The 26,479-nt window shown below is 41.5% G+C and overlaps 1 protein-coding gene across 14 annotated transcripts in view; it reads right to left on the reverse strand.

Annotated features, from left to right (window-relative positions):
• Eph (Eph receptor tyrosine kinase) overlaps nt 1–26,479 on the reverse strand; it is a 53,970-nt gene that overhangs the window by 10,215 nt on the left and 17,276 nt on the right. For 3 of the 14 annotated variants that reach the window (XM_066741524.1, XM_066741517.1, XM_066741525.1), the window contains exons 2-15: nt 21,280–21,359; nt 7,300–7,585; nt 6,784–7,180; nt 6,551–6,690; nt 6,296–6,456; nt 5,934–6,201; nt 5,630–5,818; nt 5,307–5,418; nt 5,113–5,183; nt 4,404–4,421; nt 3,637–3,702; nt 3,148–3,324; nt 2,181–2,650; nt 1,702–2,039 (exon numbers count right to left, since the gene is read on the reverse strand). In XM_066741524.1, coding sequence (XP_066597621.1) covers nt 1,702–2,039; nt 2,181–2,650; nt 3,148–3,324; nt 3,637–3,702; nt 4,404–4,421; nt 5,113–5,183; nt 5,307–5,418; nt 5,630–5,818; nt 5,934–6,201; nt 6,296–6,456; nt 6,551–6,690; nt 6,784–7,180; nt 7,300–7,585; nt 21,280–21,359 — 2,773 coding nt within the window. Of the gene's footprint in view, nt 1–1,701; nt 2,040–2,180; nt 2,651–3,147; nt 3,325–3,636; nt 3,703–4,403; nt 4,422–5,112; nt 5,184–5,306; nt 5,419–5,554; nt 5,819–5,933; nt 6,202–6,295; nt 6,457–6,550; nt 6,691–6,783; nt 7,181–7,299; nt 7,586–21,279; nt 21,360–26,479 lie in introns of all 14 variants that reach the window. The other 11 variants (XM_066741518.1, XM_066741513.1, XM_066741522.1 and 8 more) reach the window with 9 other exon arrangements.

Consider the following 26,479-nt stretch of genomic DNA (forward strand, 5'->3'; position numbering starts at 1 on the left):
ATTATAAAGAAGAAGCGTAATAAATCTAATGGGAATGTGCCACCGGCATTTAAACTTGGCTATATAGTTGCAAAAAGGAAAAAGGAATGTGGAAGCAAGAATAATAATTTTGACGAGCGTGCGGCCTGCAAAGAAAGCGTATGAAAGGAGAAAGATTGATGTAGAAAATGGAAGCTTGACAAAAACAGTCCAGTAGTCGCTCGTTTCCAGTAATGCCAATCAGGTTGGAGTAGTAACGACGCTCCGAATATATATATATATATATATATATATATAAACTACAAAGCAATTTTTCCCTAATATCCTCGCGCACTTATAACGAAAATAAAATCTGGAAAGTCGATTAAACGCACCAAGATATCCTTCACATCCCTAAAATCTGTCTTTCCTATCCAATAATCTACTATACGATTAATTATCACGTTATACAAATTATTCTCCGTGCGTCTAATCGTGAATAGAAAGTGCAGGGTATAAGACTCGAAAATCACGTTTATTTTCATCCTTCGTCTCCCTTCGATTCATGACCAAAGCTTTCCAGAAATTATTGATTTTTTATAGCTCTCTATAAAAGCTTCTGATTATAATTATCATTATTCGGTTGCTACTCCCGCGAGAGCAACCAGAGAATAATTAAAAAGGGCCTCGTTTCTCCACGAGGCAAGTGACTTCTTCTCCGAGGAAACATAATCTTCACAGCTGAGAAACAGCGATCATCGATTGCGAAGCAACAATGTTTGTGCAAGAATTGGGATTAGTATCATTTTATTAACCAAATGGGAGATGTGATAGTGTGTGTTGTATTTGTCTCGCATGTATGAGCACAACATGAAAGCCCAGCCTAATAACATTGCGTTTGCTGAGAGCGTATGGAGCGGCGGATAAACTTCGCACTATTTAGCGAGGAACAGAGAGAGAGAGAGAGAGATAAAAAAAAAATAAACTAACAGCTGTCGAGAAAAATTAATTTATGGACACGAAGAAGTGTGACTCGCATGGCATGCGGCATGATACGTGTTGCGAAATGTGACGGACGAACCACTCGGTCCAAGCAATCTATAATAAAGCTGCGAGCAATAAATGTCACAATATTATCCTTATCCCCACTATTCTTCCCCTTCCCCCTTCCCCCTCCCTCTCCCCCCCCCCCCCCTGACGCAATTCCAGTCATATTTATAGCTACGCGTACCATCCAACTATAATTAAAATAGAAAATATAAATTGCTTGGCGAGAGATGCTCGAACGATAAAAATCACGAGGTTTCATCCGACTCGTAACTCGTTTTGCGAAAATAACGTTAATTTTTCGTCGAGAAGAAGACGTTTTCTTATAATGTTTCTCCTGCAAAATTCGTCCATCCTTTCTTTCCTTTTGCGAACACACAAGCGTGTAATATAATCAACCAGTACTGCACTTCAACTCTTCGCTTCTCAACAGATGTTTGATCTCGCACAGGTCGAATTAACGTAATGCAAGAAGAAGGCCTTCGCGAGATCAATACTGATTTATATCGTTTCTGGAAAATGTCCACAGTAACGTTACATTAATTTTGAAGATGTAGGGAAGTAAAATAGAATTTATGTGATTATAGAATTGGACATTTTACAGCGAACGAGAAGAAGAAAGAGAAGAAATGCTGGAGCAATGATCCTGCTGAAAGGTGACGAAGAAGAGGAGGTCCGAGACGAAGTAGAGTTTACCTGTTTTGAGCGATTTTCCTCAGCGTGTCTGGGCTCCGAATGAGTTTGTCCAGGGTCTGCGTGAGGTTGGCAAAAGTTGGTCGATGAGTGCGTTCCTTTTGCCAACAGTCGAGCATCAGCTGGTAAATGGCTTCTGGGCAATCCATTGGAGCTGGAAGTCTATAGCCCTTTTCGATGGATTTTATTACATCCTGGTTCGACCAGTTCCAGTAGGGCCGTTCACCATAGGACATCACTTCCCAACAGACAATGCCCATGCTCCACACGTCGGAGGCGCTTGTGAATTTCCTGAACGCAATTGCCTCCGGAGCTGTCCATCTCACTGGGATTTTACCACCCTGAGAATAAAAATTGTATAGAAATATTTTATCGTTCTACGATATTTTGCAATTATCCGACGGAAGAATAATGATTTTTTCTCTCCAATCCAGTGCAATACAATATAATAAAGACAAGAAAGAGAGAAACGCTTGAATTACCCTAGTGGTGTAAGCCCCCTCCGTAGCACTCTCGATTTCCCTGCTGAGGCCAAAATCTGCTATTTTGCAGACGAGGGCCGCATTGACGAGTACGTTCCTCGCGGCAAGGTCACGGTGCACGTAGTTCATTTCCGCCAAATACTGCATGCCACTAGCTATGCCTCTGAGCATGCCGACCAGTTGCAGAACCTGGAATTTGCCGTCGTTGGCGCGCAAAAAGGTGTCCAGGCTGCCGTTCTCCATGAACTCGGTGATGATCATCACAGGATTGCTCTTCGTCACGACACCCTGAAGGAATATCACATTAGGGTGCTCGAACTGTCCCATTATAGACGCTTCCGTTAAAAAGTCGTTGCGCGCCTTGTCCGCTGAACCGGGCTTCAACGTTTTTATAGCCACGTCTATTTCCGTCCTTCCGTCAGGTGGAAGCTTCAATTTGCCACGGCACACGTCGCCGAATTCACCACCGCCTGTGTTTACGACAAATTTAACAATTAGTTACGTATGCATACCTTTGCTACGTACGTACGATTCAGTAGAACACAAATATTCAATGCAAACGTTTAAAGATCCGGAGTCTTTAAATAAATTATCAGTATCTGTCTGTTCAGTGCGACATAGAAAATATGAATAACAAACACAAACACTTTTACGACTGATATTGTTAGTATTGACAGACAAACTCTGGATACTTCTGCAAACAGACATTTCTTTTAAATTTATTTGCTGGAAATGAAATAAACAAATCTAGTACAATGGATTTTTTCATTTTTGTTTTATAATATTTTACATCAATGCTAATTTCGAAAAATAAATTTAAAAAGGTTCTGTATCTATATACGTAAAGATCCGAAGTCTACTGATAGAGGCACGAAAATTCGCCAATTACTTGTTTATCGCAATAGCTGAATGCAAATATTGCTTTATTAATTTTTATGCAAATTTATACGGTAAATTATATACTGACCAATAATGGCCTCTATCGTGATGTATCCTGCATCGATTTCGCGGGCAAATTCGCGAACCGCTTGATTAGGATCTTCGTAAGTGTGTGGGTCGACGTAGCTTCTGGCGCTGGCACCACCGGCACCCCCAGCACCTGCTCCGGTCACCCCCACTGCAGGTGTGAATAGCGGCGTGGTCACTGTAACGTCACCAAAACAGAGCTCATTATATTAACGAGAATCCCGCTAATTTACAACGAAATTCTTCCCGATTCGATCATTTTACCACTTTTTGCTTTTTCACTTTTTTCTAATCTCGTTCATTTCTCTCTTTCTTACCAACCTTAACACACCCGCATATGCGAACAAATTGCCAAAAATAATGTTGTATAAAATTACACATCGAATAAAAGACGACAGAAAAATATTTGAAATGCATGGCGTATCTAATAGTATCTACGAATAAACTTGAAAGCACTTAAGTTTACTTGGGAGAGACAGACAGGACTTACACGAGGATTTGCTCTTGCTGTTGGTGTGGGTTGTCACAATCGGTGAACTGTCCGTTTTGCAGTGCACTGTGAACAACACAACGACCAACACACTCATTGACAAACAGCAAACAAAAACAAGCAGGAAGAATTAAAAAAAAAAAAAAAAAAAAAAAAAAAGAGTAGAAAATACAAACTATAGCATCAAGCATTACAAAGAATTGAAAATTGAAAGAAGATCAAACAAAGTTGCAATTGCCGATAAAACTGCATTCTTCGCATTCTCAGAAAAACTAGCAAACCAGAGAAATAGCAGTGTTAACATGCATTTGTGCAAATGGTACTCCTTGTATACTGTCGTTCTTTATACGTAGTTTTTAAATTTAATCAAATAGATTGGAGGCTCTGATTGAAAATATATAAATAATTTTTCTTTTAATATTATTAGAAAACTAAATAATTCTATGAAACTTTATGAAAAATGTTGCTTATTATTTATTCAAATTATTGTTCTCGCTCGTTCTACTTTGTAGCAATAATTGAGAGTAGGCAAGTAATTTTTTGATCGTTGACCAAAGCTGCGATAATGCTGCTTCATGCATTAATAAATTTATGTGTGTGCGCTGGTTGATAAGTATACTGTGCTATAAAGTGTTTGTCTGTGATTGTGTGTATAGTAGACGGATAGATTGCAAGATGCAACTATTATATAGGATATGTAAAAAATATGATCTACGCAAACTGAGTTTTAAATAAAAAAAAAACTTGAGGTGTTGGAAAAGACTTACTGTAGGTCACAACTAGTCCTGTAGTAGCAGGCGATTGTGTGCATTGTTTCATGGGGTTTTCATGGATTTTTTCATGGAGGCAGGTTCGATAGATTAGGGTAATCGCACATGAAAAGAAAGAATTGAAAGAACTTGGTTAGAATATGTCATTCAAGCTGAGGGCCAGATTGATTCTTTATCTTTGTTTGTCTTGGGCAACGAAAGAAAGTAATTTCTCATTGTGCCCCTGGCAAAGGCTTCCTCCTTTCTTTCAACCCCTTTTCTTTTTGAAAATTCCATTCGAATTCCTCTTCTTAGTCGCAGACGTTAAATATTTTCTTTTCTGCTTTGCAACAACGAAGGCAAAAAATATATATATATATATATATATATATGTATATACAACAAGATTCTTTTGTCAAAAGGGAAACATAGAAAGAGCGAGAGAAGAGAGAAAGAGTAAGAGAGAGTGACAGACGGATAGACAGATCTTTAATCTTATATGTAAAAGTTCGCAACAAGACAGTGTAAATTATAACAGGGGTTTGTATTAATTAGGCTGCATACTTGCTAGTTCTAGGATATTCGATGTTCTCAATATTATTTACAAGACAAGAGGGCGCATAATATACTACTATATAAAGTGATATAATATAACAGGGTAACGATTAGAGATTCTTAGACGCTAAAAAGCCCGGATCATCTTTGCTATAAGCTCTGTCAAACGTACCTTCTCCATTCCTGTATTCCAGAGTGTCGCAATCACTCGGCTGCTTCTTATTGCACTCATCGGAGGCTCTGCTGCATCGAAATACAAATTCATCAGTTGGAACAAACTCGAGTATCCAATATTCATAGCGAAAGAATCCATGACATATTTGGAATGTCACAGACACGTTCGTATAGACTTGACAATTTTTTTACCTTCTCAAGATCAATACAGTCATGATGATAATGATCACCAGTAGCACCACTACAGCTACGATCGCTCCAGCGATGATCCTTACTTGCATATTGTCATCCTCGCCAACATAATCTACAAAGGAAATTCGCAATGTTTGATATTTGACGAGCAGAAGAATATTTCTTAAGTAATAGAATATAATATAAAAGATTTCTAATATCGCACATGAAAGATAAGAAAGAAGAGAGGAGAATTTGTTTACAAGTACCTATATTTGGATGATTAGAAGTCACATATAAAGGCTTAGAGGTAGGTACGTTAAATAAATATAAAAAAAGAGTACCTAGGCCCATTGCATGAGGGGTTTTCTTAAACACGACCGGTGTGTATTCACCCCAGCCCCTAGTCGTTTTTGCTCGCACTTGAATGGCATAGTCGGTGGCAGGTTTTAGGCCCTTAAACGTGGCCGAAAGGTCAGAGGTTTGCACTACCGTTGCGTTGGAAGCATCGTCGAACCTTGGGTAACATCTCACTGAAAATTAATCAATTAATTTTATAATTATCCAAGAATACAATTTTAACGAACGATTTAGCCAGCATATGCAAAAGTACATATAAATATGTAGAAACGAGAGGAAAATGTTTACCTTCGTAACTCTCCACCAGATCACCGATATCTCCACCGATATCTGCCATAGGAGCATCCCAGCTGATGCTCAATTCGGAACTTTTTACACTGGTGATGCGCACGTTGCTCACCAAGCTGGGCACACTGGCTTCAGTGGTCACGGTAATATCGACCGAAGCTGATTGGTCGGCCAATGGCGAAACTCCATTTTCAGCGATCACTTGAAAACGATACGTAGTCACAGCGTTTAGGCCAGTAATCGTAACTTTCGTGTCATTGAATATATCCTGCAACGGAGATATTTGCACGTTAGCAAAAAAGACAAAGCAATCACTCAAAAATATCACAAATAAAATGTTGTAACGCAGTGAAAATACTTACGGTACTAGGGATGTATTTAACATTCATGCTACAAACATCGCAAACGACCCTGTAAGTGGTGTCGTTACGTCCTCCTTGAACATGGGGAGCATTCCACGACAGAATAACCGTCGATTGGTCAACAAAATTCACAGTGAGATTTTGCGGTGGCGAAGGTGGCTCTGCAAGAGCAATAAATCACATATATATATATATATATATATATAATATCCCTTCGCTAGGATATCGATCCAAGAATTTCCTTGAACAACTCACGCGTGCAGGGCATCTTTTTGGGATCTTTCTTGGCTCTGTAGTATCCAGCATCGCAACGACATTCCGTAAAGCCGTAATCCGGTGCTTTGCTGTGCGTTGGGCAGGATTCGCAGACCTTGGAGCCAGCTTCGTGCTTGAATCTAAAAGGACGAAGAACGTAGAGGGATTAAAAAGTGTGCATAGAAATAATGGTTTAGGACGAGTTAGGAAAAATGAAAGACTCGTATGCTCACTTTCCAATGGGACACTTGGTGCACTGTTGCTTATCGATATCAGCTTGGTATCCAGGCTTGCAGTGGCATCCACCGGACGGTAAGTACCACTTGCCATCACCTTTGCAGAGGAAGGTAGGCTGCTCGATTTTCACCGCGTTTGGTACGCAAGTACCCACGGTCTGCTCGACCACGGCCACTTCTCTGCCGGTCGGTGTCGCTGGGAAATATGCAAAGTTCACCGAGACCTCTGGACAGCTTATGTAGTAAACCTTGATGGCCAGGAGAGAGATGCAGGCACCCTGGTCCCGAAAGGCAAAATACACGCCCTTCTTGGTTACCGGAATGGCCTTCACCTCGGTGTTTATAACCACCTCTGTGTTCGTGTTGAACCTTCCCTCGCCAGCTGCTATTCGACCTGCAAACACCCAAGAAAATAAATTCTCTCGCGCAGCTTATCCCTCTTCCGTAATATTCTGCGGCACGATGATGAAGAGGATGAAAGATTCGGAGGAATGGAATGGAATGTATACTGACCAATTAATTTGTAGCTATCGGGCTCCCAAGGGGGTGGTTCTTTGGTAGCCGCGTCGAACTCGTAATAGAGCAGACTGAAGGTCTCCTTGCAGCTCAGAGCGTTTCCAGGGAAGAGCGAGCAGTCGCGGGTCGTGAATTTAATTTCTATATACATGCGATTCGCCGGGCCTCGCTCGATGAACGGTGTCCACAGCCAATTATTAACGTTTTGGTATGCAACGTCGCACACCACGTAGCTCCGCCAATTAATCCCTTTGTCGAAGTTCGTAAATGATTCCTCCACCCACTGTGAACAGAACAAGAGGGAGACGCGTGGATTAATGCAAGATTTTTTTTATACATCAGGGAGGATTTATGTACAGCTATACATATACGTTAGAATTACGGTAAATTCTTATGCGGAACAGGGTAAAGCGGAATCGTTTGGTGAATCGTTGAGGAGGGGGGAGGAGTTTGACGAGAAGATGAGCGGTCAGTTTGAAGTATATTGGAAGGAGGTGGGGGGGGGAGGAACTAGGAAGCAAATTGTTAAGGGAGTATAGACAAAGTATGTAGCGGTGGTTATGGCGGAGATGAAATAAGAGGAGGTGCGTATATGTGTGTGTGTACGAGTGAGAGAGAGAGAGAGAGAGAGAGAGAGAGAGAGAGAGAGAGAGTAAAAAAGATGCTGGCACGAGGAGAGGATGTCTTGGCTAAAAAGGAAGGAGTTAGAGGCGGAGGTCGTCGACTCGCGTCAAACAGGCCGCAAAGTATTACGGGTGCGCGTTACCATTAGCTCTATTGCTTGCCGAGTCCCGAAGGAAAGCCGCAAAAAGCTCCGACTAGCCTGGGAGAGGATGACTCCACTCTCTCTCTCTCTCTCTACAGAGTGCTTCTTTGTCATCGCGACTTTAGCCGCAGATATAACGCTACCACAGCACACCACTGCTCTTAATAATTCTACACTAATTTTTTTTCATCATTATATATCCATTCTTTCAATTATTCCAGATATATATATATATATATTTTGTATGAGCCCCCTCTCACTCTCTCTCTCTCTCTCTCTCTTTCTCTCTCGTAGAAAAATACTTTCCTCCTCATCGTCGTCGGGAGGAAAATTGCGGGACAGTGTCGGAGACGCGGTAAAATTCGTTAAAGTGTGCTAAACATGATGAAAAGATCGTTATCATGCGAAATTCGATAAAGGGCGAGCCACGAAATTCACTCTCCCTTCGCGCATCTCTGATCTTTCTTATCCCTCTCGGTCCGCTCAGCTCTGCTCTGCTGCTTTATGAGAAATTTCCCGTCGTTAACCTCTTGGAATTTAATCGGTCGATTTTTAGTCACGTAAATTTCCCAGCGGTACCATTCTTACTCGGTACTTCTTGCGAAGCTCGATTCTTTATTACCTTGATGACTTCGCTCTTCTAATCAAGTTTCTCCTTAACTTCTTCGTTAATATCTTTTTCCCATCGTTATCTCTTCCGCCTTCTCTCTATCGTTTTTAATATAGCATACTAGCTCGTAGATGTAGTATATATAGTATATTAATCTTACATATTTTATTGCCGTTCCTCAAAACTCCGATTAATTTCGTTATTAGCAGGGGGAACTTGTTGCAATTTTCTTCCTTTTTTTTGAGAAATTGCGCAGGGGAGTCAGAGAGAGAGAGAGAGAGAGGAGGAAAAAAAATTGAGAGATGAATATGGGGAGAGAGGCGTGGCAGTGTGTAGGGTTGAATAAAACTTGCCCGCTCTCTATAGTATTGCCACCATAATCGCGATTCCGATGGTGTACTCTCCTCCTATATATATATACTCCGCCTATCCCCATCTGAAAAGGGTCGAACACTGTGGGGTGAATGAAGCTTCCATCGAGGGTGTAGAATCTTATTGTATATCGAGCTGTCACTCTTCCACGTTGAAATTCACAAAAAAACACAATTTCCCAAAATTCCAAGAAAAGAACAATCAACAATTTTATTCGCTAAAATTCTGAATCTTTGAACAAAGTTTTACATTCGCATAGAGTCAATTGAGTATAGAGTAAAGAGAGAGCTTTGTACCGAGAAACTATTGTCACTAATATCGTTTTACACAAAATGTCTAATCGACCAGAAAATGTCTAATCGTTTTTTCCTGATAACAGCAGTATTTACATACAGAGAGGACATTGACGTAGAAATGAAATTTGCGAGTGGACATTTTTTTATTTCCAGAGCTCCTATGTAAGAAGAATCACGTTGTCCCTTTTCCATGTGTACAGGAGTTAGGAGAAATGTGTGAGGAGAGGGTGGAGCAGGGCAATCGAAAAGTTTACGCAGTCGCTTATTAGGTCTATTCCTCCGAGTCGCACCCCAACACTCTAGAAGTCATTCAAGAAGTCGTTTCAAATTTTTCCAACAAGCATCCTCGTCGAAAGAGCTTTTCCCAGATTTTCCTTTTACGGATCGATTGGTATAAAAATGAACTGGCCTCCCAGGAGCCACAGGGACGTCGCGTGAATTCCTGCAATAATTCGTCGAATAGATTAGGGTGGAAAATTTCTGATTAAAGGGCGCCATTTGAGATTCGGCTTTTATTTGTCATGGAAGGTGGGGGAGGGGGGGGGGGTAGAGTGCAAGTGCACTGGAAGGCGTCGGGGAGAGTTTGCTCCCTATTACGTAGAGTAATTGACTATATAATGGATTCCTGCGACTGCGATACGTCAAACTGACAGGTCCAGGGGCGTATTTGGTGGGGGAGGGGGTTGCACAGATATTAAACCAGGATCAGAAACGGAAGGGGGTGATCCAACGCCACGATCCAAGTCACCTCACCCTTTGCGAAGCAATTCTTCATTTTGCAGTAGCAAATTAAACCCGACAACTGCTCTAGAAAGTTGTTAATTTGTACTCTTTGGCAAATTTTTTAAAATTTTCAACGCCTTTTCTCCCCGGCTGTCGGCAGAAGAATTTCTGCAGAGTATTTTCCTCGATGAAGAATCATCCTAGTGGAAGTGGTTGCCGATGCTGCGATGACGATCGATACAATGGTAGAAATAATTAGCGTGAAATTGGCGATCCTGCGCGCCCTATAGAAATATTGGGGCGTCACGAGGAGGAGAAATTACGTGGAGTATAAAGGGGCCCCATATATAGAGCAGCGGCGGATTCTTCGAGGCCATATCACTCCCCAGCTCGGATCCCTATTCGGCCTATCATTGGCTAGCTGAAATCCTGACAGACGACACGCCTCGGATGTCTCGCGTTAAATCGAAATATTACCACGTGAAATATGACATGAATTATTCGCAGCCGCCCCTGCCAGAATTATCCCCGTTGCACGATTGTTTCCTTCTTGCGTCAATGGTTCCACCGATAAAAAATAAGTTGTCGAATTTTGGAGCAGTTTCCAAAGGCTCTAGTTGAAAATCTTTTTTTTAACGTTTAATGGTTTCAGAGATTCTGTAAAAAGATCGGATAAACTGGTAGATTCACACCTGGTATATATACAGTGGATGGTGAATTTCTGTGGAGAACAGTTGAAGAAAATGGAGAAGTTTGACGTGTGTGGGGCGAGAGGAAAATAAACATGATCCTGGATTACGGAAGAGCTGGAGGAGTCAGTGGTGAATCCTCGTGGGTATACGCTTTCTCGCTCTCTCTCTCTCTCTCTCTCTCTCTCTCTCTCTTCCAGTTCCCTTTGCATTGTCGTACTGTCAACGGTTCCCTATACCGAACTTATCGTCTTCAGGATCGTTCTGACCTGACGCTGATAAATTCGACTTCCTCCTCGAACAAGCGACCTGCAGCATATTCGCTAACGAATCTAACGGCTCCTGGTCTTTCAATGGTGCAAGGGCCTGCAGCAACGCGATATACAGGGTGTCCTAGCTCCTTCAAGCACATCCAATCGTCCATCCAATCTCCCGCATTTCCGCCTCGAAAAGCGAAGAGAAACGAGGTTCGATTCGACACCCAATACCTTTTGTTCTTCTTCTTATTCCAGCTTTTTGGCATTTCATTCAAATGTATGAAGCAATATCGATTTTTGCATGAAAATGTTCACTTTCGAGCAAAAGGTTATTGGAATGCAAAATATTGGCAACAGAAGGGAAGATAATACGAAATTTCCATATAACCTGACGATTTTTACCCTTTTTTGCGCCCTGCGCATTTGTTACAGGGAGAAATTGATGAACAGGGAAGATATTGAGTCTGAATTTAAACGGTGAGTAAAGAGAAAGTTTCGAGCAGTGCGAGTAATAATTATTACCGAAGAAGAGCAATCAAGGCTGTCCGCGATGGTCCACAGTGTTTTCACTGCGCTCTTGCAAAATCGTTCAACGGAAGTTTCTATATACAAGCTTCTCGGCAAAAGACTGCAGGAATATTGATGCTTCTCATATTTTATAGAGCTACTCTGTCTGGACGAACGGTACCTCCTCCAAGCAGAATCCAGGAAAAATTTTAGCACGTGAACAAGCCCCGAGGGATGATAATGCAAATATATGTATATAATTTTGTATATGTGCCAAAAGGATGTATACAGGCTCCCACTGAAGTTGTTACCGTTAGCAATGGAGAAAAGCCCCGAAAAATGTTATTGTAAGCACCGGACAACACCTTGTACAGGTCGTTTTATTGAAAAAAGAAAAAAAAGTTTGACCACGCCCACTACAGGGCGCGACTGTGCAAATTGAAAACAACTAATTAATTGCCTGGAAAGCTAAACTAGTACTGAAATATTTACTTAATAAACTATATAGTGGACAGTAAAGCCACAAACTCGTCAGGCGAAATTAGAAAATTACATTTTTCATTATTATGCCAGACCATTAATTTTCTTAATGCCTTCGTCTTATGGCTCGAGAGATCCCCAAATAACTCTCAATAATTTAATTTTGTTTCCAGTAGCAGACAACGAATGTTTCTCGTCAAATGCGAAATTGCTGCTATGCTATTATCATAAAATATCTCCCACTGGGATATAAGAGAGTAAATCGAGGTCTTTGTGATTCATGCAGAAATTTCATCTCGGGTCGATCGAATTATTTCGAAAGAAGCACTCGAAAATTCAATTGGTGGAAAGCACTTCCTAGATTGAGAAGGGAAACAATCAACGCGATATCTTAAAAATATTCAAACAACTTTATTCGTTGCGAGGAATAGAAAACTTTAAACATTTCACGCTGTCGAAGGATCAAATGAAATATCAGGGAATGATCCAACTATTTCGTATACGCTTTACAGGGAGGAAGAAAAAAAAAATCACCTCGAAGAAGGCATCTTTTCGTTTTGAGGGGAAGAAAAAATTCAATCTCGACCCGGGGAAGGCGGAAAACTTTGGGAAACGGTCCGGCAAGTTGCCACGTGACCTCACGGTTGGTTAAACTACTCACTCCCATCCTGCTGGCAGGCAGGGCAGGCCAGTGCTATTCATTTATCCAGTGCACCCTCTTCCTCCTCTTCTTCGTCCTACACACGCTATACAGGGTGGATGTTACGCTCGCACGCGAATTCAGTTCTGCTGACTGTCGCATTAGAATATATTCCTGCGCTCACTCCCTTAAGTACTTCAAATTTTACCAACGCCTGCGAAAAAAATCAAACCAATCAATTGGAAAAAGAAAGGATCCAGAAATTATTTTTCTGATATATCAGAATTTACTCGAGCAACTTGGTTTGTTAAATTTCACGTAGGTATTGCGTGGTACATAAAATATGATAAGAAAGACTGGCGAGTGAGAAATTGAAAGAAGCTACTATATACATGTGTGTGGTGTGAGAAGAAGAAAAATGGTTGGATGTGGAAGTTTATTGGACTAGGAGAGTTTTTGGCTCTTTTGGTGTTTCGCAACGAGTAGCTAAGGTGGTCACGTTGCACAGTCTCCATGGTAACTTGGTGGATTTGAGATGGCAGGAAGGAAGGTAGGCAGGCAGGCAGGCAGCCCTTCGCTCTATCTCTATCAGTCCCTCCTCTCTCATCCCCTTCCAAGATCACTCGCTCGCTCTCGTTAGTTTAACCCACGCGTTCCGAATCGTAATGGGAAACGTACAGATGCATTAGGAGAGGCTTTACCATCCTAGACATCTCCACCAGTGGGGTGTTCAAAGCTATTGCTATTCCCGCACTTCCATCCCCCACCCTCACTATCCACATACCACCACCCTTCTTATTTCATCCCCATTCCATCTCGTCTGGATAGTTTTCCCTCTCCTCCACAGTTTGCAACATAAACTCCTCTCCTTCTAATCAACAAATTTCTTTCATTTTCTCTATTCTTTTCTAAAAATATCATTTTTATCTAGTATGTATACATATATATATATACAGCTGGAGGAATATATAGGAGGGATCCTTTTACAAGGACAAAACATTGACCTTGAAGAATCTTCTTTACAGAGTTGTTAACTTTTAAAGTGGCTCATCGATGCACGCGAGTATATGAGAGACGTAGTTTCATCGACGCACTGTATGGGGTACGCTTGGCAAGTGAGTGTGTGTGAAGAAGCGATGAACAATTGTAGGGAGAGAGAGGTAAGGATGGGAGATTGGGTGTAGGATTAGAGACGCGCTGTCTAGCCATCTCTTTGCTTTCCCGACTCTTCAACGAAAATCGTCTCCCATGTTTGAAATTTCCCGTACCAAACTTCCACTAATTCTCTCTCTCTCTCTCTCTCTCTCTCTCTCTCTCTCTCTCTCTCTCTCTCTGGTGTCCCCTCAAAGTAACTTTATACGGTGAAACTCTGAGCGCAAGTGCATCAACTATATAGCCAGCTAGTAAAACAATTACTCGTCCATTTCTTGACCAGGCAAAATATCCTCTAGTTCAATTCTCTTTAATTGCTCCTGGCAAACTTTCACACGGAATTAACATAATTTAATTGAAAAAATATCTCCTGATTTCGTAACATGGAAATGTCCTCTATAAGAGACTATGCATCATATATAAAAGTATCCAGTGAAAAAGTTTACGAGGAAAAAAGTTGTATTATCGAGTTAAAGAATCTTTAAAATAATTATTTCTAATCAAGAGTTATATAAATCTACAAAAATTTTATACTTATTCCCTAAAAATTTTCTTCCCCAAGTTATAAATGTTCCAATTTACATGCTTATATAATTTTAATATACCCTGTAATATAAATAAATGAAATAAAAAGGAGAGTTGGTCGTTGATCCATAAATATATAACAAGTGAATATCGGTGATTTTGGCAAATGTTAAATTTATTACTTGGTGTAAGAGGTAAAAGTGTCTGGAAGGATAATTGATAGAAAATGAGGATGGTTGGAAAGTGCGATACACGTGCGTTGTCGCGACGAAATAAATCTGAGCGATGAGTGGCAGTAATTTAAAAATTAAATCTCAACCAGATGGATTTCGGCCCACGCGCTGCTTGACAGTTACGCCGCCGCACCCGTCGCACCGCCACGTGATACACTAAAGCGTAGATTGGTCTCGTCGTGGCGTGTAGATTAACTCGGCTTCGTTATACGTGTCCCCTCATCCCCTTTTCTCTTTATAGCCGTTACGTCAGCTTTCTTATTTCCCACACACACACAGCAGCTCTTATCTCCTTCTTCTAATCCCACCAAACTTATACATAAGCTCGCGTATTAATCATCGAAATTCAAGGGCTGCGTGGCGATATTTGCATAATTAAAAGTTACACTTAAATCTGCTAAATTAATCTGCCTCATCTTCGATACTAAATTACTGTAATACAATTGTTTATATTTTCGTGTATAATAATATGCGGTGGATCGAAGAGGGAAACGCCCTCCCGAGAGTGCAAAGTAAGGAGTGATATGCAATCTTTGAAATAAAACAAGGCAGATGAGAGAGAGAGAGAGAGAGAGTCAAGTTTGGCCGAGGAACTTTTACAAGAGGGTCCCACTGAATATGCTGCTTTAACGATGCAATCGTTGCCCAGCTCACGATAAAAATTCCGAAACGACGTCGTACCACAAATCAACGTATGAAACCCTCAAAGCTAACTCTGCGTCTTTTCTCCTCTACTAGCGCCTATATACTTTTTCGGAAAGATCAGCGCAACATCTTTTCGGTAAAATCTAGACACACATATTTTTATCAAGAATCTGCAACAACTTATTTTTCCAATTGAATTATGAATAAAAAAACAACATTATTTAACTAAACAAAACCTACCATTTATAGAACAAATGAGGACATTTGCGTTTCTTAATATTATAGGCAGACCAGTGTGAAGTTGGCACCCCAAATTTTAAAAATGGGGTGCTAACTTCACACTGGTCCTAGGTAAATCGTTTCATATCGAGTACTGGAAGCAAGTACGATTAATTTAACAAAATAATTATCCTCGTCTCGAATAATTTATTGAACAAGTATAGAAAAAAAAGAACATGGCGGACTGTAAAATTTAATTAGAATTCCCTGTAATTAAAGAAGTATCGTTTAGCTTTGGAAATATCGGAGATATATTCATGAAATATATATATGCATAGGTAGCTAATATACGAAAGGTTGGAGCTGCTATTGGCAGAGTTCTCTCTGTAGTAATGGGATATAAGAGAGTATGGAAAGTATCACGAGTAGGAAAGTATTTCGTGGAATAATCGTAGTTGCAGTACCGTTACAGTAATGTAATACTCGGAAAGTTTTCAATTTTCAATGGTGCAGGGATTACGGGGAGAGAGGAGCGATTCCCAGGGTAGGTAGATGAGCAGATTTATCCGAAAGAGTTCTTCAACGGTTAAGTGAGTGAATCGGGCGATGTTTTTGCAGCCTACCGAGGAAACGATGCTGATTTAAGTGATATTCGTTAAGGAGAGTTCGGTCGTCGTCGGTTGGGAGAGCCAACGAATATTTATCGTAGACTCACTCGTAAGTTAAGGCAGACGCGTTTGGCACGACTGGATTAAGGAGGGGGATGGGGGGGGGGATGGGTATATAGAGATAAAGATGGAAAGTAAAGAGGGGGGGGGGGGGAGGTAGAAAGCAGAACCCTTATCGATCTACTCTCGCGATTCGTTCCCACTCGACCGGGTCTCGCTCCACCACGAGAAATCTAAAATCGATTCTTTTAATTCTATGCACTAGACGTTTGTGTGTGCTGCATTCGCGCACGGTTTACTCGGCTCAATCCCACACACCTGCGTTACAACAAAACTCTACAATTTCACTGTGTGTTTGTGCGTAAAGAATACATTCATTTTATACGAAAAAATCTGAAGAAAATTAAATTTGCTTCATCTTTTTTACACCCTTATAGGTGCAATTTTGGAAAAATATTATAAAAGTGTAGAAATGTAATTTTAATTAGCGTTTTGGTGTAAGATCGAAGGATGGTTTTAATTATGTTAGGGAAATAAAAATGTATAAAGGGAGAAGAGTGTGCTGTATATATATATATAATATATTTTCTATGGTATTCTATTAAAATCAGCATGATGGATCCGAGCGATAGATCGGCCGAGGCAGACAATTGCCTTGGGACAGCAATTAAAAGATGAAAAAATGTAAGATATTCAAGAGTCATTAGCGGCAGAGCGAGAGTCTATGGGGATAAAAGTGGAAATAAAAATTCCTTCAAAGAGAGGGCTATATGGAGAATCGGCTGATTATGAATGGACCTGTAAAACTCGGTAGGATGATAAATCGAGGTGAAAAGGAATTGCTGACTCATGCGTACTTATAGGGGGAGGGGGGGGGGGGGGGACTCGATTACGTTACCGCGAAGTCAATCGACGTTATTGGCGAAATCCATTCTTTCTGTATCTTCCAAGTGATAAGAAACTGCAAGACTATCGCATTCTCGATCATCCTCCTCTTAGAGGCTCCAAATAAACTATAAACACGCGCGTTAATTAATTTTAATTATTCTTTAGATATATAGTAGAATCTTGTATAAAAAACGAGAGAGAGAGAGAGAGAGAGAGAGAGCAAAGAGGTTTGTACGAGGAATAACGAGGCGACTCGTCATTAATTGGGGAGTGAAAAACAAGTGGAGGACTCTGCGAACTTTTCTGTCTTTACAGCTGCGTTGTTTTCTTTCCACAATTGAAAGTTTGAAGATTCTTACGTATGCGAGAGGAGCTTGCGGCGTCGCGCGCGACTGCTGAATAAATCGGGGTGCTTATAACGGGTGACCAAAAAAAATTGACTAATAAGTGGTTAGTTGGGCAAAAAGCATCATGCACCGACGACAGGACGATATTAATCATTCGGAAGTCTCGAAACTCAAAGTTCCCCAGCTGCACATCGCTGCGTTATTAGTATACACTGCGCATTCCGACATGTGCATCGTCAGAAGGGTAGAAATAAAGCAAGGGGGGGGGGAGGGGGTTATCTGCACGTGCAAGAAAAACCGCCCTGCTCTGCATTTCAAACTTCCCTTTTTAAAGAACTTTGCTTCTCAAAGCTATCGAGCAAATTTTCTCCTATGTATATACACACATTTTACTCGGTAATGTGACTGAGACTGTATATATATATATATACAGTACGTGTTAATATATGTGATATTTATATACTTTTGGAAGGTATCAAATATATATAAATTTTAGTCAATAATGTAACTGACTGCATTGTATATACAGTACTTGTTAATATATATGATATTTATTTACCTTTGAAAGTCATTGAGCTGTATTTATATATATAAACCTAAGTCAATAATATAAGTGACTGTTTTATACACAGTACCTGTTAATACAGACGATATTTATGGGACATTTCTTCCCTAATATAATCAAAGGAAAGTTCTCCTTCCATCTATATCTACCAGAGAAGATCTGTATTTTTTCACGTTAATCATCCAGCTTGAGCAACGATCATTGGATATTTATGCTCGGGAATACGAGAGCCGAGACGTTTGAATTTGTATTTCCGGAAAAGAAGAAACTGACACACACACACACACACGTGAATGTAGAACATTGAAATTAGTGGAGAGCTCGAAGCCGTGGCTAGTTTAGGTTTTATCTCTTCCCGTTGCTCTTGTACAGCGTCGCACCTCAACCTCCGGCACAGCCGGTTATCTGCATCTAGATTGAGCCACTATAAGAAGAAATTTCAAGAATAGGCGATCGAAGTTCTCCTCGGGGAAAACGTTGGAAGAAAATGTTGATGGAATTGGTGGGGGAAGTCTGTTGGAGAGGATTAAAAAAAATAAATAAATAAAACTCTCTGTATTCCGTGCTTGGTGTTTTTCTGGATAAATATTGAATTTTTACGATTGTAGAAAAGAAGAAATTAGCGAAGAAATGATCGAATAAAAGGAAAAAATTGGAGAGAGAGAGAGAGAGAGAGAGAGAGAGAGAGAGAAAGGTGTGCCAGCGCATGATAATAAATTGAATAAAGTAAGAGCGTAGGTAAGGCGAGATATTACAAGTATAGTACTATATATATATATATATATAGTATAAGGTGGAGCGAAGGAAAGTGTGGATATTTGATGACGCCTGGACAATTTAGTTTTAACGCAATAAAACGCTGCAGCGAGACTCGCTGCGCGCCGGCTTAGGCAAACGTCGTTCATTGTTTATTGGACTTTCTAAGCAAAGACCGAGAATTTCTATCTTATACGAGCCATACGCCACGACAATAAATTCTTACCGTTCGTTCCTTCGTGGAAACAAGAAATATAAGCCGAGGCATATCAATGCGCGTGTATGGCTCGCTTTTTATTCTTCCTCCTCCTCCTCCGCCGAGAGAACCGACAAAATTCGAGAGAGAGAGAGAGAGAGAGAGAGAGAGAGAGAGCCAAGAGACACAGAGATCCTCCGGATGAGATAATCTCGCGTCAATAATTGTCCAACGACATAAATTTTCCAACTCTTCTGTATTTACAAAAAAGTATCCAATTCGGTCGTTGAGCAAACGCGAGTTTTCTCAGAGTCCGATCGCGAACAATGCGAGTCTTCCTCTCGAGATATTCTCACCTGCATTCGGACAATTATCAAATCGATTTAAAAATTCTTGAAATCAATTTTTTTTTCCAGCTACGAATAGTTTTGAGATTGTTCGAATAAAAATTGAGGGAGGTAACGTTTGAATAGGAGAGGGAAGAGAACTGCTCATCCAGTTTTGCACGTAAACCGGCCTCAAATCCACCTTCAAAGCATCGTCCTCCATCAGGTTGTTCAAATACTGCAAGCTAATTCTGTTTGGCCTGTTTGTTCTGACGCTGTACAGCCTCCGGGCTCGTATATTAATAACCCCATCGTGTACCCCTCCCCCCCCCCCCTCTCACCAATACCAACGAGGCCGAAACGCGCACACCTTCGTTCGCTTATTGCGTTAAAATGTTAATTCCAGCGGAAAGAAAAGTGATTAGAGTACCTATATACCTACCCCTCTGCTACAGTGTATTACTTATTTCGTGAAAGATTCGCAAGCCCCCCTCGAAAACTACTTATTCTCGTCGATTATTCCACTTCCATCTTCCTCCCCTCCTCCCCTTCAGCTGTGCTGCTGCCTAATTACTCCCATTTATGCACAAACAATTCTCCATTAATCTCGACTAACGGTTCGTCACAATCGCACCTCCATCTTCCAAGAAAAATGTTATATTCGAGTGGTGGACTCTCCAGAACGCGCGCAACGTTCCATCATCCAATATATACTATATATACAGAGTGGTCTCAGAGATAAACAAAGCTCGAAATGATGGATAGGTTTCTCGATAGCTCCGAGCTACGTACACTGTTTAGAGATTTTTCACGGAAGACTATAGAGTGGCGAAATACCAGAGGAAATGAATTTTAGTAGACTCGATTGTGCGCGAGAGAACACTTGAAAATCATTTTCTTCTTATATATACACGACGAGAGTGCGCGCAGTGCGAGAGATTCGTGAGAGGCATAGGTGGTATAGCGACGTTTGCCAGGCGGGAAAAGCAACAGCAGTCTCTCAAAGAGCCTTCGCAAACAGAGCGTAACTTTGCTCAATTAGCGTCGCAGTACTAACGATCGCTTCGTTCGGAAAAAAAGAACGGATCGAAAGAATTGGAGAATCCTTTCAACCGCTCCAACTTCATTCTCATCTCGTAACTTTTCTTTGAAATTGTGCTATGGAGTTGAGGTACCGTGTAGGTATATGTACTCTGATTCTTTCCTTTTTTTCTTCTCTGATTTATACATATATATATATATATATGTATCAGTTATATCGGTATATATAATTTGAAAATGGTAAAGCACGCGAGAGAAGGAGAGATGATTGAATGTATATAGGAATAAGTTCTCCGGGAGATGGAAGAATTAAATTATAAAATTGAAGGTGGAAAGCAAAAGGAAGGAATAAAAATGAGAAATGGAGGAAGGAGTAAAAGAAAAACGCGTGGTGCGAGCAATGCAAGGGAGAGAGGGAGGAGGACCGAAAGAGAGACAGAGAGCTGATTTAAACCTGTCTGGCGGCCCGCTGTGCGCTTAACAACTGAAAAACAAACATGGCGCCGCACGCACTGGCCAGCAGGAGCCCACGTATATATATACATACGCGCACCGAGACCATAAAATCCTTTTGGTATTTCGAAAAAGAGACCTTACTTCCATTTCTTTCCTTTTTCTCCTCTCATCCAAAAATACACCGCAGCCAAATCCTTTAAAAAATCACTCTCGACTTTTTTCTCTTCTTTACAGCATTCTTCAAATCGTCTAATTTCTTATTACCGCTGGTACCGGAGAACACTGCGTTCGTCCGATTGTGCAGTGATTTACGTCCTCGCTTAAAAGTTTGCTTGATTTAAACGAGGACGATCAGTGCATGGGCTGGCACACGAGGGAGGCTCGACATTTTTTAAGCAATAAAAAAACTCTCGTTATATACGCGCTGCGGTATTAAAGTCTTCTAATTTCTTATTATTGCTGCGGTACTGGAGAAGCCTGTGCATCTGGACGATTGTGCAGTGACTAACGTCCTTGCTTAAAAATTTGCTTGATTTAAACGAGGACGATCGCGGTGCATGGGCACACACGAGGGAGGCCCGAAATTTGTGAAATAATAAAAAAGAAACAAGTCTGCTTACCCCAGGTGTGTTCGCTTCGGGTCCATAAGGATACCTCGTCCAGTCGAGAGTGGCTTCCGTCGTCGTGTCCAAGAGAACAACTGTAAACAGAAAAAAACCGGGTCCTGAATTATCATTCCACTTTAACTTTCAACCAGAAAATAGTCTCTTATACGCCTAAGAGGCTCTTCGTTCGTGACAGAACTCGAGGACCTCGTGTACGAAAGTGAAAAACCTACGATTTGTCGCTTCTACATGTTACTTACTGTGCAAATAGACCATTTGATCGAGGCAAACAATTCTTAATTGTTGAAACGTCTTTCAAAATTTATCTTTTCTCATTATACATATAGATTTTTCATTATTATACATGAGTCTATAGAGGCTTGACGATAACGATGGATTACAATTGATTTATAATTATCAAAGATACTTTGTTATAACAATTCATATCAATCCAATGCATCAGTTGCGCGAGCATAAATTGAAAAAGAATCATAAAGGAAAATGTTATTGAAGCACATTGCTCTCTATGCAAGAGTTTCTGCAGTCAGTGCATATCGACCGAGTCTTCTCAACTACCCTAACCCTTATCAGTGAATCCTCCTTTTAACCCTTCTACTGCTCCCTCTTTCAAATAATCTCTTCCCTCTCCAAGAATCTATCGCTCTTTCTCTCTCACACACACACACACACACACACACACACACACAAACCAAATTCTAACTATTAACTCGATCAAACTCCTCTTCTCTCTCATAAAGATTAAATAAATTGCGTCTCACTGATCAATTGCTTTGAATTCTAAATTATTGATACTCCACCTAAATGATAACAACAACAACAATCAGTGATAAAAAATTGCTCTTTACGAATTTCACTGTTTCCCTTTCTTCATCGAGGCTCCACCTACTTTTATCTCTCCAACGAAATTGAAAAATGTCTCTCGCTCCCGTTTCACTGCTACAAGCTCATCACGAAGCAGTTTTTGTGTGTCTTCGGTTCATCCTCTTTTTCCTCCAATGCTGAAAGGCAAGAGCCTGTCCTTCCTGGTTTTCGTTGCACTTTACTCCCGCGTGGCCCGACTGTGTTTCACCGAGAGAGAGAGAGAGAGAGAGAAGAGAGGGGGTGGGAGACCATCAGCAGCACACGAGGAGAGTTGGCAGCATCACCCCCTCCCCTTTCTCGACCAAGTAAGCAAGGTAGATTCTCGCCGATCCCCAGACTTTTGGCCCTTCAATTCCTAGAGCAAAGTACCAAAGCCCTCCCTCTCTTTCTCTCTCTCTCTCTCTCTAAAATCTCAAAGGTGAAAACTGCCTGCACACCCAATCCCTCTTTCTTCCTTCGCCCCTCGATCCAACGCACCCTCACAATTGTTTCGAGGCACGCAAAATTCCAGCGGTTCTCATTCCGAGGCTTTTATTACCAGGAGAAAGGTAACATCACTCGTAAAAGCGAGTCCTGGCTGGAAAATTTTTCTCCAGTATCAGAGATCTATGATGGAATTAGGGAATCGTGGTGTTTGTTTGTTTTGGTTATCACTCAAGCGGATTGGAATTAAATCAAAAGCAATACAGTCAATTGCTTTAGTTTCTTGGAAGATCCGAGCTAGAGTGCGGAATTTAGAGAGGAAGCTGTATTGTGTATATACGTACATATATATATATACAGCGAGAGGGCTTCGAAGAACCACTTAAATTGGGTCGCAAAGTGAGTCTATAACGTATAGAGTGATACGGCTTTGAGGTCGATTCACTCGACTGTTCGAGATTCGAATGATGCCGGAACCTGTGAGAACTGGGCTGTGTAACATCCACCAGAATGAAGCTTTTCGTCCACTCGATCCATAATAATCCATAATAAAGCTGTATAGCCAATCCACGACTCTCCTCGGTAATACCACGAATTTCCCCTTTTTAGACGCCTGATATAAAGAAACACACTGGTGGCGCATGAACAACCAGTGAAACTCTTCGGTTGTAAAGGTTAAACTTGCTGTAGCAAGCGTGCATGTATGTATATATAGCGTCGCGATTCCGCTTTTATAAAAATGCCACTATTGCTACGCGCCTTGCATTTCGAATAATATGTAAAATTGAAACTCTCGAGGAGGTACGGAATAAGAAAGGAAGAAATAGCTCGATAAAGGAAGATGAAACAGAGGGTGAGTGGAGAGTTGGGCTATGCATAACCTGGGGGGTGCTGTGTGACACGATCGAAATTTGAAATTTAAATTTTGTACGTCTCTCGTGGGATCGGAATATCTATAGAGGGTAGAGGACCGAGAGGGCCACTGCGCATGTCTACGCACGCTGAGCCGAGACACGACGACAGCGGCGTCAATTTCATGAAAATCCTCCCACCACTGGGCTCCACTCTCCACCTTCTAGGCATATTCATAGTAGTATAGGCAAAAGCCACAAAGTCACTTCCTCTGCTTTCGAATAAACATTTACCATCTCCTGATAACCGCACTGGACCCGGTCAACCTCGTACTTTCACCCATTCTCTTCTCTATGTACCATAATAACATACCGTAGCCTCTCAAATATTGATACTTGCCGGATAATGCAGTCACGCTAAATTACACACTTTATCCTGCCAAACAAACCATTCGATGATTGTCAGCAAATAACCGAGCGTTGTAACTCGAACAAACTAATCCTACATCATTATTGATTCCGAGTCGTGAATTTTTATTCGGTGGATCATATTTCTTCTTCCCTACTACGGATCCTTATTATTCCCGACGATACCAATAATAAATGTAAATTGGATAGAATTTTGAGACTCCGTACACAGTATTCTCCCGGATGTATTATCGTTCGACTCGCGAGAGAAATCGACGTTTCCCTACGATATTTTTCACATTATACTATCCAAGTGCGTTTTGGTAATGCAATTATGCGATTACCGACGCGCCCGTTAGATGGCGCTTTTCGCGACAAAACTCTGGAGGCCGCGCAGGAACTAAAGTACCGAAATTAATATGGCGCTGCACGTTGCTTTTGCAAAATGACGCCCCACACAAGACAATTGACTAAAACACACATAAAAGATGTCTTTGTAAGACATTCGATGCTTTATGGGGCTGTTTGAAATATATGGATTTCGAGGTGGGAAAGTGCGTGATTATCAAGTCGCATTCCAATAAGATTGCGAGAGAGAAAGAGGAGCGCAAGGCAATAATTTCACAGCATTGTTCGAGGTGGCAGACTCTTGTTTATTCGGACGGGAACGGGAGGGGAGAGAGAAAAAGTGTCGGCTATAGAAAAGTGTGAGCGATAGTGATATCGCGACAGATCGGACTGACGTAATCTGAATCGGTCAATCGTAAACGTATGCGTGTATTTGTGTGAATACGCGAGAAGAAGGAACGCGAGCAGAAAGGCCGCAACAGGTCCTGATTAAATCGTGCCACTCGATATACATATAGGAGAATTCCCCCTCCCTTTTTCTCTCGGCCCTCTCCCCCACCAGGCAGCCTCACAGCGACGGACCGGCCGGTAAGAACAGGCTCGTTACGTCACTCATCCATCTCTCGCACGACCTCGGTCATTGATTTATCGTCCGGCCAAGTATGTGTGCCAAGCATCTCCCATTCTCCCCTCCTTCTCTCTTTCCTTCCTTCCTTCCTTCCTTCCTTCCTCCTTTATTTACATCCGTGGCTCTCTGATTAGTGAAACGCATCCCCTCGCAGCTCGTGTGTTACGCGTGTACACACGAACCGGAGAGAGTCTCACTCGCAACGAGAACTTTGCGAGCCTCGACTTACGCTTTTCCCAAATTCAAAGCTTACATCTTCGACCAACGTTACAAAGGGGCTATCCGAGTCTCTATTTTCATTCAACAGCGGAGCTCGTAGTGACGAGGATATTAGAGCGTGTTTACGTGCAAGTATCGAGCGTAAACGGTCGTCGAAGATGAGACAAAGATAGAGCTGGAAGAACAACGTGTTGACACGTCCAACACGTGTTGGTCGTGTACGTTTCACCTTTGAGGTTAAAAAGAAGACAGGTGTATGCAGTGGTTGTTCGAAAGGTCTTAATAAATACAAAAGTCCCATTCCTCGTGTTGGCATTCGCAGCGCGATTATTATCGAGTCCCTCGGCTATAGAATCGAGCCTAGTGTCATCCGCGTGGTGGTACACGCGACACAATGCGTTACTATGATAATCTGTGTATATATCTGTGCCTGTGTGTATTTTTCCAACCGAGCCTCTCGACGGAAAAAAAAAAACAGAACTGTTCGGTCTATGTAAAGAGAGGGGCTTCCCTTACGCCTTTATTTATTACCGCTCGACCTGATATCGGTACGAATAACATTCTCCAATTACTAAATTATTGCTTTTCAATTAAACGCAGAGCGCTAAGGATGCGTTATCCTGGATTTATTATCATTATCCTGCTCCGAGGGGAAGTTACTGCTCGTGTGAATAAATGAGGAAGGGGAAAAGGTGACATAAGAGTTTAATTGGTTTGCGTATACGAAGAGAGGATAAGCTAGCAATACAAGCGTGAATTATTTCTCTTAAAGTTAGCTGACATGACGTGTCTGTGGGAATGGAGATCGTGGAAAGGGAGCAATCGATATGAGAGTCCGGTGCTTGCGGCTCGTCCGTATTTATGTGTATATATATATATATATACATGCATACTAGGTCGTATCGCTGTGTGCGAGTGCACGCGCTACGTGATTTACGTTTGTATGCGTGAGTGAGATCAAACGCAACGCCACCTGAACGCAGACGACGTGATTCGCATGAAAAAAGGGGGAGCCAGTCACTGCGGAGGCAAAAGTAGAAGAGGAAGGAGAGTAATGAGCAACTGGGAAGATTGAGGAATGCTTCGAGGAGGGGGGAGTAATGATATTCCAAGGAGGTCTAGGATGAAAATACCAAGAAATTTGGAGCGTTGTGGAAAGAATCGGAGGAATTTTTTCTTCGAATTAATGGACTTTCGTGTAAGTTTATAAAAAGAGACAATGCGTAAAAAGTGATATAAGGAGGGAAGAGAAAGAATTGTGGGCAAGAGACCACCTACGTTCTTATACGAGTCGCATCCGGAGATATGCAATGTGTGTACGTTCCCGACTTTATTTCGGCTCTAAAAATGCCGCTACGAGGACCTTCGTGACACGAGTGCCTCCTACCTCTCGCTTTTCGCTTCTTCTGCAATCCTTTTATTCTTCTCCGCGCCCTCCCTTCCTCTTCGGCACCCT

This window comes from Prorops nasuta, unplaced genomic scaffold (assembly GCF_024137725.1).
Source record: "Prorops nasuta isolate Cenicafe-Biocafe unplaced genomic scaffold, Cenicafe_Pnas_1.2 PNAS00025, whole genome shotgun sequence".
NCBI classification, from domain to species: domain Eukaryota; kingdom Metazoa; phylum Arthropoda; class Insecta; order Hymenoptera; family Bethylidae; genus Prorops; species Prorops nasuta.